The 18,128-nt window shown below is 50.0% G+C and overlaps 4 protein-coding genes across 4 annotated transcripts; 1 reads left to right on the plus strand and 3 right to left on the minus strand.

Moving 5' to 3' along the window:
- Positions 1-6,831: 6,831 nt before the first annotated feature.
- On the minus strand, positions 6,832-9,163 carry MYCTH_2306993 (uncharacterized protein). The gene is made up of 3 exons (XM_003664260.1): positions 8,403-9,163; positions 7,884-8,299; positions 6,832-7,758 (listed from the first exon to the last, which is right to left on the minus strand). Exons 1-3 carry the CDS (start codon positions 9,051-9,053, stop codon positions 7,050-7,052), a joined length of 1,776 nt encoding a protein of 591 aa, XP_003664308.1. The 5' UTR covers positions 9,054-9,163; the 3' UTR covers positions 6,832-7,049.
- A 537-nt stretch (positions 9,164-9,700) lies between these two features.
- Positions 9,701-11,001, minus strand: MYCTH_2306994 (uncharacterized protein). The gene is made up of 4 exons (XM_003664261.1): positions 10,559-11,001; positions 10,202-10,478; positions 9,906-10,144; positions 9,701-9,721 (listed from the first exon to the last, which is right to left on the minus strand). The coding sequence occupies exons 1-3, from the start codon at positions 10,970-10,972 to the stop codon at positions 9,969-9,971; spliced, it is 867 nt and encodes a 288-aa protein (XP_003664309.1). The 5' UTR covers positions 10,973-11,001; the 3' UTR covers positions 9,701-9,721; positions 9,906-9,968.
- Positions 11,002-11,691: 690 nt separating this feature from the next.
- Positions 11,692-14,888, minus strand: MYCTH_2306997 (uncharacterized protein). Its single transcript, XM_003664262.1, has 4 exons — positions 14,432-14,888; positions 14,148-14,374; positions 13,419-14,088; positions 11,692-13,364 (listed from the first exon to the last, which is right to left on the minus strand). Exons 1-4 carry the CDS (start codon positions 14,686-14,688, stop codon positions 12,059-12,061), a joined length of 2,460 nt encoding a protein of 819 aa, XP_003664310.1. The 5' UTR covers positions 14,689-14,888; the 3' UTR covers positions 11,692-12,058.
- Positions 14,889-15,881: 993 nt separating this feature from the next.
- Positions 15,882-18,128, plus strand: MYCTH_102533 (uncharacterized protein; the record flags this gene model as incomplete). The annotated part of the gene is made up of 2 exons (XM_003664263.1): positions 15,882-16,343; positions 16,434-18,128. The coding sequence occupies 2 exons, from the start codon at positions 15,882-15,884 to the stop codon at positions 18,126-18,128; spliced, it is 2,157 nt and encodes a 718-aa protein (XP_003664311.1).

Here is an 18,128-nt window from a genome sequence, read left to right on the forward strand (position 1 = left end):
TCTCTGCTCTACTATCTATTAGTACGAGCATTTCGTATTATTTCTATTATACTATTATCCATAGTCGCTTGTCTTACCGCCGTTATTTAAAGATTATAGCGATTTCCTATATTTCTACCGGGAGGTCTCGATATAGTGGTCTCTTGCGCCAGTTCCTTCTATACTATGTTACCACTCGCTATTATATAGGCATTAATGGTTTCTAGGCCTCTCGAAGGGCCCTAACCTATTTCCTAGGTTAGTGCTAACCTCTTCGGTTGTTCGGCTAATAGTAGCTTCGTCGATCATGCTCATTTCCGTAAGCTATTGAGTACTTACGGCTTCCTACTATTAAGTCCGTTCTACTTTTCGTCATATATACTATAGCTTTATCTAAAGCTCCCGAATTCGCGATTTCTTTTTGTCTACGTAATAGAGATAATCGTTACTCTAGCATAAGTCCTATATGTCTTATTCTATTCCGTAATGCCTAGGCTAGGCTCGTTTTGGAACTACTATAATGCCTTCTAAATCGTAGGCTTTGATTTTCTAGAGCAATTCGGCTACTCTGTTTCCTATATCGTAGATCTATTCTATAGGGCGGAGGCTTCTGTCCTTATTTCCTTGTCAGGTCGGCTAGTAATTATTTTTAAATTTATCGTAGAAGTGATATTAGTATTTATATACTATATACTAGAACTAGGGCACTTATATATATACCTCGTGTCAAGGGTATAGTTATATAGCGTTGCCTAGGAAGTATTAGAATTCTTTCCCGAATCCTTCCTATTATATATGGACTATAGGTACTCTAATGCTAAAGTAAGAGTGTTTCTTCTAATAGCTTCCTTATATATACTTGTCTTTTCTACGGTTTACACGTATAAACTAGTATTCTAGGTTCTATACATTATTACTAAGTTACCAGTTATTAAAGTACTTAGTATAGCTATGAAACCTATTATATATCATAGGCTATTCTCCTTTAATAATTTCTATAATATATTAGAGTTCCTTCGTTTCATCCCTTATCTTATCGCTCTATTAGGCAAGTCAAGTCAAGCGTCTATCCCGTTCGCGTAGTTCTATATTAAGTCGGAAAACTTTATTACGGTACTATTCGATTTATTCCTAGAGGAATAGAATATTAGGTCTAGGTCTTTCGATTCCTTAGGTATCGGTTATCTATAATCTATCCTACCTCTATATAATTATAAAACCCTACTACCTTAAGGCTAGGAGAATCGAAATTAGTAGTATGTATTCTCCTGCCGTATTCTATTTGGCAAGATCTATCTCTAGGTCTATAGTGACCAATTCGGAGTACGGTGCTTATTCGTCTTTACCATTACCGTCATATCTAAGACTATCTATATCACTGCCCCTATCTTTGTAGCTTATAGCCGTTACTTTGATAATGTCCTTAGTAGTTTCGTTAATAACTATAATTTCCTTTCTAGGGATTGTCTTCTACTCTTTCTTCGGGCTTTGACATTCTCGCTTATAGTGCCCTTTCTTTCTATAGTTATAGTAGGTAACATTAGACTTATCTTTAGTTATCTTCTTCTGGTCTTACTTCCATGCTATATCTATATCTATAGCTTTAGGGTATATCCTATATAAGGTACTAATATATATTTACTTTTTCTTGTCGTTAGCCTTAACTATAATTCTATTTATTTAGCCTCGTTTTTACTACTTTTGTATATAGAGTCGATTATCGATTCTAATAACCTATATAATATATTTATCCAGGGTCTTAGGCTAATTATATTTATATAGCTTATCTTTAACCTTTTCCTTTAAGCTATTATAGAATAATTATATTAATATCTTATTATTAAGCTAAGACTTAAGTATATTTTATCTAAACTATATAATATAGGAGGCTACTAACTTAGTCTATCAGAGATTAGTAAGTCTTTCTTATATATAAATCTTCTTATCTTTATCATTAAAAACCTTCTAAAGCTCTTCCTTAAAACGGTTATAAGATCGAAAGACTACCTATATAAATATGTCTTAGTCGTCTTCGTCTTCCTTAGTAAGGTAGTCATTCTATATAGGCTCGAACTATCTAAGTACCTTGCCTTCCAATCTTATAGCTATATAGAGGACTTTAGCTTTGTCATCTAGAAACTTATCATTATTAAGCTAAAAGTAAGATCAAAGGTTTATTAAGAATCCTACGAGATCTTCCTTAGTTCCTCTATATTTGCTAGGTAGTTCGATCTTAATACGGCTCACTTTAGTAGTCTTAAGTACCTTAATTTTAGCATAGGCCTCGTTAACTAACTTCTACAAGTACTTTTCGCCGTTCTCGAGTTCCTTAATTCGGGCTTAAGTAGCCTTATCTCTCTAGTCTAACTCCTAGATCTGCTGCTAGAGATGACTAAGCTAAGTAAGTAACTATTCGGCTATAACGTTAGTAGCTATATTAATGTCGAGGTCAAAGTTACCTCCGTTCTAAACTATAATAGAATAAAGGGAGTAATAGTAATATATAACAAACCTAACTTAGACTTCTTCTAAAAGGGTTTAGACAAAGGTAAATTAAACGGGATAAGTAGGCAGGTCGTCTAAGGGATTTGGTAAAGCTAAAGGGTTTATAATAACACTAGAGTTGTCTCTTATAGTAATTAGCAATGCTTAGTATAAGTACTGTGATTATAGGTTGCTATCACTAGTGAACTCTTAGAGTCTACCTAACGAGTGACTATCTATATGTATATATAATCCTAGTGATTACTCCTGATTACGGTGATTGTAAGTAATCGTATAGTGGTGATTACCCTGATCGCTAGTGAGCGTAGTGATCACTATGCTTCCTATATTGTAATTAGTCCTTTCGTTCCTTCGGCTTGATTGGCCTATTTATGCCGGTAGTCTAGGCGGCATCTATATATATATTTCTATGACACTAGTAAGATATACTAGTACTGTAGTTAGTAATAGTAAAGTTAATTAATACTACTACTATTACATTTATATCTATCAATCTGTAAAGGGTATTATTAGCTATAGGCACTAGGGTAGCTAGCTAGGTATAGCCTATACTAACGTCTATACGGGGTATATATTTAGGCCCTATGAGCGAGAATAATAGCCTGGATGACAGGGTTATCCAGGAGGTCCTTGACCATATAGATACCTTCCTTAAGAGTAGTATAGGCTTTGCTACCACTATAGGTAACGAGGAGGAGGTTCGGAATGACCTGGCAATAGGTAGCCTAGTCTAAGTACGCTATAAGGATGTAACCTTATACTTCGATTCTAAGGGCGAAGACCTTACTATGCCCTAGAATAACCTATAGCGTGTACCTCCTCTGGCCGTTACTAACGATCAAACCGGCATATATGACACTTTTGGCCCTCTATACCTGCAATTACTAGACGATACTATCGTCAAATGGTGTTACGATAGTAATATAGGTGCTATAGCCTAAGTCCTAGGCAATGTCATTAATATGGTCTATACTAGCGTTAGCAAGTATAACGTAATTTGCCTCTTAGCTATATACTACTTTGTTAATAGCTGCTAGTCCTAGGGAAAGTAAATGACCATAGCTAACTATAAGACCTTCTATAGTATAGATAAGGACGATACTACTAAGATCCCCTGCCTAGAGGCTAGATTTGCCTTCATTAGAGTCGATGGTAAGATAAAGGCTATACTCTTTAGTATTATTGCTAGTACTATAGTCGTAGTTAACCTACGTAAGGCTACTAAGGCCGAGATCTACTATATTATACTAGTACTATTCTTTACTAGGCATTATAAGACCTTAAACCTATAGGGAGGATTTTAGCCTTATACTATTAATAGTAATATAGTATATAAAATAGAAGGTAGCTATATAGTCATATATAGCTAACGTATTAGTATAACTAGATAGGTATTAATTAACCTATATAAGGTATATAAGTATAAAGAACTAGCTACTAATAGCCCTAATAAGCTAGTAAACTAGAATAATAGGCCGACCTTGCTATCGTTAATTAAGTTTGCCATTACTAAGGTATAGGATATAGTAAATAAGAAGAGGCTACTAACGCCCCTAACTATATACTAGGTAATTCCGACGCTTAAGCCTATTAACCGCCTATCTTATAAATCGGATATAGCTTAACTAGAATGGAACTACTAAGACTCTGGCTCTACTAACGCTACTACCAAGGACATGACTATATACCTATATATGCCTACTAGCCTACCTATAACCATATAATAGGGCACCGAGCACCGTAACGACAAGGGTATATTAGTTATTACTAAAACTATAGATACTACTACTACCGCTCCAATATCCTAGGCCTTGCTATAGCTAGACCTAACACTTTACCTGCCCGAGCCTATACCCTAGCCTGTCACGCTAACTAGATATACTTAGCGTAGGGCACCTACCGGCAGGTTCGTCTATAAGAGTAAGAGGGACCCTAATAATAACGAAGAGGCTGAATTATAGGCTAGATTTAACGATACCTATATCGTCTTTAATAGCCTTAAGGAGGTAGAAAATACCCTTATAGGTATAGAGTTTAACCCCTTTACTAGCACTAGGGTTATTAAGTCTGGCTTATTATACCTATCTATAAGCATATTAATTAGGCCTATTAAGGATTGCCTTGCTTATATCTACTAGGAGTATTATAGTAATAAGGATATACTTATCTATACCTACTACTAGATCTGCTACTACTACGAAAAGGCCGGTAGTAACTCTTTTAGGGCTAACCTAGCTATATATAGCCTTAAGAAGAAACTAGAGACTATATATAGGACATACTATACTACTAGTATAGTGTCTACTAGTATACCTAAGCCTAAGGAACTATTAATAGCTTGTATCTATATACCTAAAGGAGATAGTAATGCTCTAGTTAACGGCTATCTATTTAAGCTTAGCTACCTATATTATAGCCTACCTAGCCACTAGGTTATATAGCCTATACCTATATAAGTTATTACTACCTAAGGTATAGCTAAAGATAACAAGGCTAATAAGGACTTTACTAAACATTAGTAACTAGCTACTAAGGCCGACCTTTTTAAGCTAGCTTAGACTATGGTTTAGAGGCAAGATAAGGCTACTAATAGCGTTACTAAGGCCCTTAACCAGATCAAGGAAGAGCTTAAGCAGCTAGGGGAAACTTCGATAGCTATAAACGATAGCTATACGGCTACCCTTAACTAGAAGAAGGGCATAGATAAGAGGCTATAGTAGCTCAAAGGTATAGTTACCTAACTTAGTAAGCGTACCGTATTAGCTACTATATTATAGAGGGCTCCTAGAATATAGCTACCTATAGCTCGGCTACCACTAGCCACCACAAGGGCCGGCGCCCCTCTTAGCTTAATCGCCCGCCCGGTCGTACACCTACCGCCCGCAACCACTGGCCAGAAACGACTACGGCCAGAAATACCAACGTAGGAGAGCCCCTCGCGTAAGAGGGCCGCTAGCACGCTCCACAGTAACCATACCCCGGCCAGGGACACCTAGGCCAAGGCTAAGACTCTCGCGCGCCTATAGCAGGAGCGCCCGTCAGCACTATCCGTATTCCTAGATAACCTAGGCCCGGCTAGTAGTAAGAAGGACTAACGGATAAGCAGATGGATATAACTATAGGATGGAGGAATGATTACAAGGACTGTCGTAATGGACAAAAGACTAATGTATTTACTAAGTTATGACGGGTCGTCATTTTTCCTTTCGAACCCCGGCACCTATTATAGCATTTGACTATCTATAGGTCAGATCTGACTAACCTACTAATAGGGATAACGAGCTAGGGTTAATATATATTTAGATAGCTTCTCTAAGTGCCTCTGGCACTTAGAATAATCAATGCTTTTATTACCTACTTCTGTAGATTGTAACAGTTGGTCTAGGAGTGCCGCCTATAGCGCGAATACCGCTGTAGTGTCGTACCTTTGCAGCCTTCTGAGCTATACTGATTGTAGCTACCGAGCTATAGCATACCTATTAGGTATAAGTAATAGTATATAAGGCTATAGGTATTACTAAATTACTTTAATATCTAAATTCTCCTAACCTTTATATAATTAAACCTTATTAGCTATACCTAAAGTAGGTTACTTTAAAGAAAGGAGCTCTAAAGAGTAAAAAGGAGGCTAAGATAATTTAGAAGAAGGTATAGGCAGAGCTAGAACAGGAAAGAATATAGCATTAGATTAAGAGAATTCCTTATTATATCTAGGAGGTCATCTAGCTAGAAGGGGGCAACGAGTATTAGGAAGGAAGGGCATGTAACCGTACTAAACGGATTTTTAAAGAGCCAGGGCCAAGTATTAAGTAGCCTTACTTTTTCTAAAAAAGGTAGTATACTACGTATAGAACTTTGGAAATATTATAACTATTATATATTCTGGCGAGTTGCTTATAGGGGCTGACAGTGGATTAGTGGAAAAAGGGGTTTCTTGGCACTGAAGGCGGTGAGCCAATTCTTTTGGTAGCGACATCCGTAGTGTAGCACAATGACCCACAACCGGCTGCGCGTGTTGCTGGGGCTTGGGCGGGTCCATGGTCTTGCATGTGGCAGTTTGTCACATTTGGTGGGGGTTGCTGAACCCCAACCCTTAACAACCCCGCTTCATCCCCTTTTCTCCTCCTCATCTCTCTCTCTCTGTGTGCATATCCAAACCTGGCATTGGAGCCAAGGAGTGCAGATCCGTTCAGTCTGAGCCGTAAATAGTCACTCACATGTGGAATGGTTGTGACTCAACTTATTCTGTCAGCAGTGAGTTAAAGGTCCCCTAACTCGTAAATCTGTGGAACGCCGAACCCCTGAACCCCTGAACCAGCACAGAGTAGTGTGCGGACGTACGGATTACGGAGTGCTCCGTATATATCCTTAGTGTACCTCCCCGAGCACGATACCAAGGACACCGTGGACCTGAAGCGGGGAACAGATTACTGCATATTTGTTCCGCACCGGCACATACCTTATATGTGTCATAACCTCATCAAGATGACCCGAAGTGCGCAGAACCAGAAAGCAGCGAAAGAAGATGATGAGAAGACCATTGATCGCGAACGGCGACTACCTCATCACAGGCGGACCAGACTGACGTGGAGAATGCCGTCGGCCTTGCCCAACTCTCCGAGCAGCTCCTCGGTGATGTCCCCCGCAACGCCCAGGATCATGAGCGCCTCCCTCGCAGCACGGCTCTCGGAGTCGACGAGCCGGTCAACCACAGGAGGAGCTGCGGCGGCGGCGGCCTTGTCAGTCCCGCTCTCCAGCGCAGCAACCTGCATGAAGTTGATGTTGACGCCATGCTTGCCCAGCACCATGCCGACATTGCCGATCTTGCCCGGCTCGTCGTAGTTGTGCAGCACGAGCAACGTCCCCTCGGGCACAAAGTTGGCCCGGAAGCGGTCGAGCTTGGAGATGAAGATGGCGTTGCCGCTCACGTAGCCCTCAATCACCTGCTCGCCGCCCTCTTGGCCGGGCGCCAGGCTGCGCAGCGTCACGGCGCTCGCGTACACCGGCGGCACGGTGCCGCCGTCCCGCACGTGTTTCTCGTCAATGGCGATGCCGCGCTCGCGGGCGACGAGCGTTGCGTTGACAATGTTGACATCCCGCCCGCCGAGGTCGCTGATGGAGCTCACCAGTCCCTTGACCAGGGCGGCGAACAGCGGGCGAGTGTTGTTCATGCCGGCCAGCTCGCCGTGGTACACAAGCTCGAAGCGGCGGCCGCCGACCATGCCGCCACGTTCGGCAAAGTGCTGCGTGTACAGGCTGCCCATGCGCTCGACTCTGTCCCGCCGGGGATTCTGTCAGTGCCGGAATTTGACGAGGGTAAGCAAAAAAAAAAAAAAAAAAGAAGAAGAAGAAGAAGAGACAAAAAGGGGGATATAGTTAAGCGTTAGCGAGACACGTACAGTCGAACAAAAGGCTGCAGTCGGCGATACTCTTCCGGTAGGATCAAGGGTGCATTCACCGCCGCTGTCGGTAGCCCCCCTTTAAGGATCTCTACCACCTGGGTGCACACGTCGATCGAGACATTCTCCTGCGCCTCGACCGTGCTCGCTCCGAGATGGGGCGTGCTCACGACCTTGGGATGCGCAGCCAGCTTCGCGGCGACCGAACCCTCGACCGGCGGCTCCGAAGTGAACACGTCCAGCCCGGCACCCGCGATCCAGCCCTCGTCCAGGGCCCTGAGGAGCGCCTCCTCGTTGTACACGCCTCCTCTCTCCACGTTCAGCACCCGCGCCGTCTTCTTCATCGACCGCAGCTCCTTCTCCCCGAGCAGGTTTGCCGTGCTCACCAGCAGCGGCGTATGCACCGTCAAGAAGTCCTGCTCCCTCCCGAGTCAGCCAGCCATTCAATGTTTTGTCAGGGGGTGGGATGGGAGGAAAGAAGAAGAGGGGAAAAAAAAGAACAGGAGGTGTGAAACCTACCACCTCAGGCAGCAGCACGCCCAGCTCGTCCCTCAGTTCGACGCCGGCCTGGCCGGCGACCTCCTTGCTCGCGTACGGGTCGAAGACGAGGACGCGCATGCCGAGGCCCTTGGCCATGCGGGCGACCTTCATGCCGACCTTGCCGAGGCCGACGACGCCGAGGGTCTTGCGGGCGATCTCGACGCCGACGAGGCGTCCGCGCTCCCAGCGGCCGGCCTTCATGCCCGCGTCGGCGCGGCAGACGTTGCGCGCGCACGCCAGCAGCAGCGCGATCGTGTGCTCGGCCGCCGCCACCACGTTGCCGCTCGGGCTGTTGACCACCACGACGCCCCGCGCCGTCGCCGCGTCGACGTCGATGTTGTCCACGCCCACCCCGGCCCGCGCCACCACCCGCAGCCGCCGCCCCGCCGCCGCCAGTACCCCCGCCGTCACCTTGGTCTCGGACCGGACGATCAGCGCGTCGTAGGCCGGGATCTGCGCCAGCAGCGCTTCCGGGCTCGGGGGCGGCGGAGGCGTGTCCACCTTGAAGCCGCTCGAGCGGAGGAGGGCGAGACCCTCGGGGGAGAGCCTCTCCGGCACGAGGATCCGGGGGACGGGGTCCGGCACTGAAATCGGCGAGGGAGGCGTGGGCAGGAGGGCCGAGGGAGCCATGTCTCTTTGCTGGCAAGCGAATTGGTCTATGGTGTTGTGGTGGTGAGGATGCTCTTGTTGCCTTGGGTTGTGCTTACTGAAGAGTGTGGTGTGTGGATTCCCGGTGTTTTGGGGGGGGGGGGGGAAAGGGGGGAAGGGGAAGGGGGGGGCATCTCTGGGGAAGGTAAAGATGAAGGAGCTGCTTATAAGCGCAGAAGTCAGGCCTCCTGAGGTCCTCATCCCCCGAATTCTGTGATCGATCTGCCGTCTGTAGTTCAGGCAACACAACAGCTGCAGCAAACCCAGAATGTCGAACGACATTGTCGTGACCTAGCTGAACTTCGTGGCCGTGCTACCAGATTGGGGTGTCTCGGAAGGGGGGCCTTGAAGCGGGGTGGAGGTATTGTTCTTTGACTTGGGCCCTGCGACAAACAGAGTATCCATAGGGAACGATTCTTCCGACCGGCATCACCCTCACATCTCGACCCCGTCCTCATCCCGTCCCGGTTCGTGGCCAGTGTTTGCATTATCCACCAGCATCTGTCATCGTTTTCCGAGGAGTGGCTGAGACGGGTTGCATGCATTGGCGGACCTATGCCGAAGCTCTATTGAACGCCTGGCTGCAGTTGAAACAACCCCTAATTACCACGTCGACCCCTCATCCCCCACGTTTGGCTAATGCGGGCAATCTGCAGCTGCTGTCAACCCAAGGCAATTGACGAACCATGCTTGTCCGGTGATGCAACTTCTTGGTTGGTGGAGAGGCTGCCGGTGAAGAGACTCTCCTCACATTTAGCATCGTCACCACCGCTGCAGTGCAGTGTGCTCGTGCTTATCTCATGGCGTGGGGAACATGGCGCGTGACCGGTTCACCTTTTGGCATTGTAATATCAGACCAGCACTACATTACGCGGCGGTCATGCATACCCGAGACCATCAGAAGTTGGGCTTGCCCGTAAACCGCTCGTTCTGGACAATTTCAACCCAGTATCCATCTGGATCCAGGACAAAGGCAACGTTCTTCATGCGGCCGTCCGTCAGCCTCTTCTTCCAGTTGACGTTGAGAGACTCGAGCCGGGCGCAGGCCGCCTCGAGGTTGTCGACCGAGATGCCTAGGCGGGTTAGCGTCCCTTATCCTCGAACCACACCCCCGGCTGCATGAGACTCACAAATGTGCCCGAAGCCCTGAGGCTGGCTGTTGCCATCGTGGTATTTGAAGTTCTCGTCCTTCTCGGTGCCGTAGTTCCAGGTCAGCTCGAGCAGGCCCTCGCGGTCAGCCGTGCTCTGGCCCTCGGCCGGCACTCCCTTCTCTCCCGGGTAGCCCAGGAAATAGAGGTTGAAGCCCGCCGCGGGGGCCTCGTGCGTCCGGAACAGGGACATGCCCAGAACCTCCTGGTAGAACTTGAGCGACTTCTCTGCGTCCTTGACGCGGATCATGGTATGGTTCTGCCAGTACGGGTCAGTCAGCCATCAGGCCTCTAGCTAACCCACAATCAAACCAAAATCACAAGCAGAAAACAACCCACCATCCGATACGTCTCGACATCCGTCTCCTTCACGTTCTCCGTCTCCTGGAGCGGCTTCTGCCCGATGATCTCGACCCAATACCCGTCCGGGTCCAGCGCGAAGGCGATGTGGCGCATGCGCCCGTCGGTCAGCTTCTTCTGGAACTTGTAGCCGGCCTCTTCGATCCGCTTGCAGGCGGCCTGAATGTTGTCGACGCTGATGCACGTGTGGCCGAACCCGCGGTGCGGCTCCACGTTGCCGTTGTTGACCTTGTACTCGGGGTCGTTCTCGGTGCCGTAGTTGTGCGTGAGCTCGATCAGACCCTCGCGATCCCACACATTGTTGCCACCCGACACCGCCTTGGGCGAGTCGTAGCCCAGGAAATACAGGTCGAACTTGGCTTCGGGGAACTCGAGCTTCTTGATCAGGGACATGCCCAAAAAGGAGTAGAACCTGACTGGCTCTTGTGAGTCTACTGTTTGTTTGTGATAGACAAAACGAGTCAACACGCACCTGACTCCTTAGGGTCCTTGACCCTGATCCTGTTCGACGTTAGCATCACTTCTCATATGAATGGAACTGGAGAAATCATCAAAGAAAGAAAAAGAGGAGGAGGAGAAGGACGGTTCCTGTAAGAATAGCATACATGGAGTGGTTGAACTTGTAGTTCTTTGTGTCTGTCGTCGACGCCATGGTTGCAAAAGGTCGCCAGATCCCTGTTGCGTTTGAGTTAGTGACCTTTGGTCTCCTTGTTTGGGTGTTAGTACTCGAGTAGTTATATCTCAAGGTCTCACGTTGGTTGAGGTTGGAAGTAGGTTTCCTCTGTACGGATGTCAAGAGAACCCCGAGTCTCTGGGATGCACGCAGCGGGTAGTTCATGTGGCGCTTTGTAATCAGAAGACGGAAATGCTTTCGCTGGTCGACAGAGGTGAGGTGGGGGAACCGAAGCTCGGGGATCCAGCTCAGAGCTTCTCCCAATAAGTTACCCCACTGCACAAAGCACAATGCTTGTTTCTTGCGTCTAGCGGCTGACGTCAATGTGGAAATCTTCACTAGTAAAATCGGTAGATAAGGTAAGGTGACCAGCCCCCACCATTTTCGAGCACACTCCAGGAATAGGTAATGCCCGTGTAGGAGTTGTTAGGGAAACAAAGTCCGGCCATTTTGATCTTCTAGTTTTCTACCAACGTAATATGCACAACCTCCTGGAACTGACTGGAACATCGAGGGTAGCAATGCATAGCATAGCAAAACAGCGCCGACCACCAATCGAGTCAAGTTCGACTGGGTGCTAGTAAGTATGTACTGTACATATGTGCCGAGTTAACAGTATACTATTTGGTGTCGGTAAACAGAGTAGCCGATCTTGACAAACGCTGGCTTTCCGCAACCCATCCTTTTCCATGTCCAGGAACGAACCTCTTAAACAATGTAATGCTAACAGTACCGTACAACTGCAATGCTTGCTTTCCCGCAGCGCCCCCTTACGCGGTCGATAACAACCCAGGCAGCTTCTCGACCTAGGACTTTCCGCCTTTGCGCTTCTTCCGCCTGTTTTTCTTCTTTGTTCCCGCACCATCACCACTCACACTCGAGGGGCCCACCTGACCCTCTTCAGACGTGCCCTTTGCGGCAGCCTCGGCATCCGACGCGGGCGCGTCTTCATCACCCGGATCGGGTGATAGGAGGCCCACCTCTTCTTCCTCTTGTCTTCCAGCGGCCGAACTTGGTTGGACTGTCCCTTCTTCCTTCCCGTCCTCGGTTTCCTTATCTTTTCTACTTTCCTTGCCGTTTTCCCTGTCCCTTCCAAATATGCCAAACGTAGTACGGCCGAGTAGCCTTGACTGCTCAGGCGACGAGGCCGTCGGTGTGCTCGACTCTTCCTCTTCGTTGGAACTAGTGGTCTCAAGCACAACCTTCCGCAGACCCCGAGACTCGATGATGTTCTCAGTGATGCTACCGCTGCGAACATGGTGCCGATGCGGCACGAGCGTGTTGTCCGTTCTCAGGCTACTGGCGCTGGTAGCGCTTTCCCTGCTGGAGCTAGGGCACAGCTCTTGCTTTGATTGTGGCGATTGCTGTTGTGATAGTCGTGCGGGGCCCCCGGCTTCTTCGTCTGATGTTCTGTCGCTGTGACCGAGACGAGCTGAGGTCTGCGTAGACTTGTCCGCTTGGTCCTCTGACTCAAGTCGCAACATGGATATCCCGTCCGTCTGCGGTGCGAGTTGAAATGTGATGCCCGGGCTGATGGAGCCGTAAGTTTGCCTCAGCGCCTGAACGCCGTCCTTGCCCGGTATCTGGGGCTTGAGAAGGTTTGTCGTTTCGTCATGTTCCTCATCCGGCGTCCCCCCTGCTGCGGCCTCGGCCGTCGAGGCTGAGCGTGGATTGGAGGAATGGCTACCGCTGCCTGGCTTTATTTTTACAGTAGTTGATCGCGTCTTGTTGGGGTTGGTTGCCGGGTTTGACGGGCCTAGATGTTTGAGATGCTGTTTGATCTCTTGGAAGTTGGCCCGCACGGGGACCGTGGTTCTGATGAGCTGGCCATCAAGGCCAGCAGAGCTCCTCCGCATCATCAGTGTTGCCGTTTTCGGACTGCTGGATAACATGGGCGAATTAGTACTCGTCGTGCCGGCCGTCTGCGTCGCCTGCTGAGCGTCAAGAAGCGCGCTATCGCTGTCACCCTTCAGGCCACCACCAGCATCGCTGGTACCTTTTCCGCCGGGGTCTCCCGAGAGCCGCCTTTGGATCCTCACTTTCGGAGCCGGGGCAAGTCGGCGAATAGCTTTGTGGACATCGATATAGACATCCGACTCGTCGATGATTTCCCTGGGGCAAATCAGCACACGAAATCGTCGGCTAAGGGGCTGGGCGGGAACATACTCTCCAATCAACTCTTCGATCACATCCTCCAACGTAACTACGCCAAGCGCACCGTGGTCCTCTCCTGGATTGGTAGAAACGAGGACCATGTGGGACTTGCCCTCCTGGAAGAAGTTGACAATGTCCAAGCAGCTTGTCTCTGGGCGCGTTTCGGGAAGGGTGGCCAACGGAAAATCACGAACAGGCTTGCAGTCTTCAGGGTCGTATGTGATGAGAATCTTGACAAGAAGCATTCCGACGAAGTTGGTGGGGTTTCCGGTCTCGTGGATGGGAATGCGCGAGTAGCCCGCAGATAGGATCATGTCCATGGTGGGTTCATCCAGCACAGTATCCTCCGACATGACAAAGACGTCGTCCATCGGGGTCATCACGCTCGCAACCGGTTTCTCTTTCAAATCCAGGACCGCGCTGATGATGGTGACTTCGTCTTGGTTCAGGCGCTGAGAGACTTCGCCGAGGTTCTGGTGAAGTGTCACGAGCGTCTTCAACCCGCTTTTCTTGTAAACCGTACCACGGTCTTCTCCGAGGAGCCAGTCGAGGAGCTTCGCTGTCGGCCAGGCAATTGGCGCTAAGATGTACATCATGACAAGGACCGGTTTGGACATAGAGCCGCCGATCTGAAGACCGTATCGAACACATATTGACTGTGGAAGAACCTCGCCAAAGATCACTGACCGAGTAGGTGTCAAGACAGATACGGAGCAATGGCTCAGGTAGGCAACCACATACCGATCAGAAACGTGGAACCCACCACGGCAGCGATACCCCCGCCAAGGCAACGATCGAGGACCACCGGGAGCGTCTCGTTAACGATCACGTTGGCCAAGAGCAGTGTGACCAAAACCCAATGTTTCCCTTTCATCAGCAGATCATACACACGCTTCGCGTTCTTTTGTTGAGGTTCGTTCGGATCTCCGGCCATGACTCGGAGGTAGATGCCGTCCTGTCCCATCAGCCTGAGCAGGTCAGCCCGACTATCTTACTCATTTGGACGCCACTGTGAGGTATCTTACGCAATGGTTAACCCGGCGAAAGCTCCTCCAGAGAGTACAAGAACCGCAGAGGCCACATAGAGAACCCAGAGACTCGCGCCTTCTGCCTCGGGCTCGTCCACGCCACCGTGGCCTCGGATCCCGAGCGGCGCGGCATAGGCGGTCGATAAGGTCAATGAGAGGACACGGGCAAGCCCGACTGCGGCGGACCTCACGACAGGGAAGCCATTGGATTGATCCGATACCCTGCGCGCAGGTAGTATCGAGCTGGCCGGCATTGTCGTCATCACCAACCGCGGTGCGCCAGCACGTCACTGGGGAAAGTAGACTTCTGAAAGTGGCCAAAGACGACTGGATGCAGACTGCGCTTCCTGGGGCGCTGCTTAATTCCAAAAGGTAATCCGTACGTTGATATAGAAGGCCCGGCCGGAGTGGCGCTGAGAGCGATCGAGAAATACTTGTAGATCGGGGAGTCGCGGCGATAGGGTGTTGGTGGGGTTTAGCTCCAATGCCGATGGGAAATTGGGGGATATAAGTGGAGCAACACATACACTACCCCAAGTAGCAGCGTGGGAGTCAGCAGGGACATGCCAAGCCTTGTGTTCGCGCATCACAGCATGCGCATCTCAGCACGAAGTCCACCGAGTTATTGTCGAAGAGTACGGAAGAGGTAGGTAACACATACCTACCTACCTAGATAAGAGAATGAACGACAGAGTACACCATCATGGACGGTTTGATAGTGCTTTGGCGCAGGCCAAGACACAGGATCGCGTTTCATCCGCCTTCGGCTTTCCGACCAAATCTCTGAACTTGAACACATGACCAAAGGAAAGCGGCCGAGATCGATGTAATTATCGTGCGAATGCAATGTCTACCTAACGTTTGATATTCCACGTAGTTTCTTCCGGAGTAATATGCAACCTGACAGTATAGTGTTACTCTTGCTCTGCCCGGAGATACAGGATCCATTATTGGTGCTCAAGTTACCTTGAAGATGCAGGTGGCCACTCGATTCTGTTTACACGAGCTTGTAAGAGCTTGTAAGAACTTGGTGCGCATCGAACAATTCGCGGGTGAAGTACTTACCTTATCGTGTTAGGCAACTTACCTCCCCGGAACCATCAAGTAGTATGTAACCCGTACATCACATCCCACTAGTAGTCAGTATAAGGATGCCTTCCGTACCCTAGTGTAGACTTCTTACGTATCTCCCTTTACATGGGTTCTCCAAATTGCGTCATTCACCTCGGAGCATCCAAACGATCGATTCGGGGTTTGTGGTGCTGCGGGCCGAGTGGGCCCTTCTTTAAGTCTAAGGTGGTGTTTGCGTGCAGAGGTAGGGACCCTGTGGGGAGCCCAGGGAGGTCCTCGGGCCAAGCCCGTGCCTTCAGCTACCCATCGCCTCCGCGACGGTATTGGTGCTCTTCAACGCAACATCTGTAACACGACCCTTCCCGAATAAGCCGTGATGGTTACCACTCGGCGCAGCGCACAGCAGCCATTATCAGAAGAGGACGAGATCAGCTCAGATGCCAGCTCGATACCGGCTGAAACGCCGCCTCGGCGACGTGCATCTACTATCGGAGCTCCCTCGACGCTGAGACCTTCGAGAGAGCCCGCGGCAAGCAACACCGGCCCTGCCAAGCGAAAGCATTGTCCAGGTGCCACCACCGAAGGACCGCAACTAAAGCGCCAAAGATCGCCGTTCGATGTCCGAGACACGATTGAGGTACAAGGCGAAGATGACGATGTTGATGCGGCCATCAAAGCCACGAGCTTGCGTCCCGCCTCTCGGATTGAGGTCTGTCTCCCAAGCGGCCGCTTGTCACGGGAAGGCAACAGAACCATTTCGGTGGGCGTCCCATCCGACGGTTCTATCGCCGACATCACCGGTCCCCGCCGCCTTCGTGCTCGGCGTCTAAAGCGGCAAGTACAGTCCGTCGAGGTTTTCGGCGTGATCGATTCTTCACATCCGAGGAGGAAGAAACGTGGCGATGTCCTACCGACTGTTATCCGGGAGGAGCACGAGCCGGACAGCGACTCTTCTCGGGTCCAGCGAGGCCATGCTGCTAAAATGGTGCAAGAGGGGGTTCTTCGTGGCGCAGCCCCCCGGGGATCCAGAGGTAGCCGCGGACTGCAACCCTCCTCTCCGACAAAACCTCCGGCTGATATCTACGATATTCCATCGGACGGCGACTCGGACCAACCCAACCCTGCACCCGCCCGAGCCTCAAGGACAATCAACAACCGGCAGACTCAGAGGCGACGAAAGCCAACAGGGACGTCGCCACGCCGGCCACATTCTCCCATCCGAGATGTCAGGCTTTCTTCCACCCGCGAAGAGAAACAATCGCAATCAGCCACTGTTACGGCATCCCGTCGTGAAGCTCACCGGACTGCTTCCGGACGTGGTTCAAATGCTGGACCGCCACGCCTAGGCGAGGAGGTCCAGGATTCAGAGGACGAAATTGGACCAGAAGGAGGTCGGAGTACCGGTAGGGATGCGGAAGAGTCTGTGGATACGGGAGCAACAGAAGAATCAGATGGTTCGGAGTCTGACGAAGCAACGAGGGGGCCAAGGTTGGAAGGGATCCAAGTGCGCCCTTACAGGGACAATGAGCCCACCATTCTCGCATACAGCGAACATCTCAGCAATATGTTGGAACTTATGGGTAGACGAGGCTGGACAGAAGCAGGCCGCAGGTGGATGAAACTGTGCTCCATCATGCCCGACTCCGACGAAGACTCGCCTGCAAGGACAAGACTTGGAAGGCGAATTTTGAATGATCTCGGCCGCCTGAACGACGAGCTGGATGACATTCCGAACGCGTTGGATCTCGGTCAGCAATCTCAAGCCCTTGCCAGCAGACAACAGGCACTGAACGGAGCGATATCAAGCGTCGACAAGACAGTGCGGAAGATTGAAAGACGAGCGGGTCCGGCCCCTGATGGCCAGGGAAGCCAAAGTGGCTCGCGACTTTTCAGGCGGCTTGCTGATGACCTCACGAAGTGCGTCATTCCAATGCTTGTTCTCGTGCTGCGCACGGCTTTCGCCATCGGGGTAGACGAGCCCGACGCCGAGGCCACTGACTCAACCCCCCCGAGAGGCGCCTTCACGTGGACTACGGTGCAATACCTGATGGTCATCTTGGCGTGGCTTTCCCGCCTCCGGAGACTGATATCTGGGAACCCTAGCCCGGCAGCTGAAGGGACCGAAACATTCTCCGCTCAGCAAAGAGCCGACCCCGACGACGCGAAGCAAAACCGCGAAAGATTTGGCGTGATTGTCAGGAAGTGGATACAACAGCTCCGGCACGAGGTAGACACCTACAACCAACAAGCTGATCTCAGACTTGCCCGGCACCAGATGAAACAGCGGGATAGAAAGGTTCGGGAACAAAGACAGAGAGAGGAAGAGGTAGAGATGGCGGCCGCCAGGCTGCAGGAAGAGGCGTTCCGATTGTCGATGCAGCAGATGGCGAGCAAGCCTCGTCCCCTGGCTGAGAAGTTCTACAAGGCTACGGAACACTGGGGCCTTCCACCCGCCGGCAGCGGAGATACAAGTGGCGCTCGCAACCCGACTCCTTCCGCGCCTCGTTCTTCCAGCTCTTCAATGTTTCTCACCCCTGCGCCAGCGAGACAACAATCTGCCCTACCATCTCCCGTGTTGGGTGACCGCCCCTGGTCCGAGTGGGAGATAGATACCTTCCTTTAG

The sequence above is a fragment of the Thermothelomyces thermophilus genome, chromosome 4 (assembly GCF_000226095.1).
Source record: "Thermothelomyces thermophilus ATCC 42464 chromosome 4, complete sequence".
NCBI classification, from domain to species: Eukaryota; Fungi; Ascomycota; class Sordariomycetes; order Sordariales; family Chaetomiaceae; genus Thermothelomyces; species Thermothelomyces thermophilus.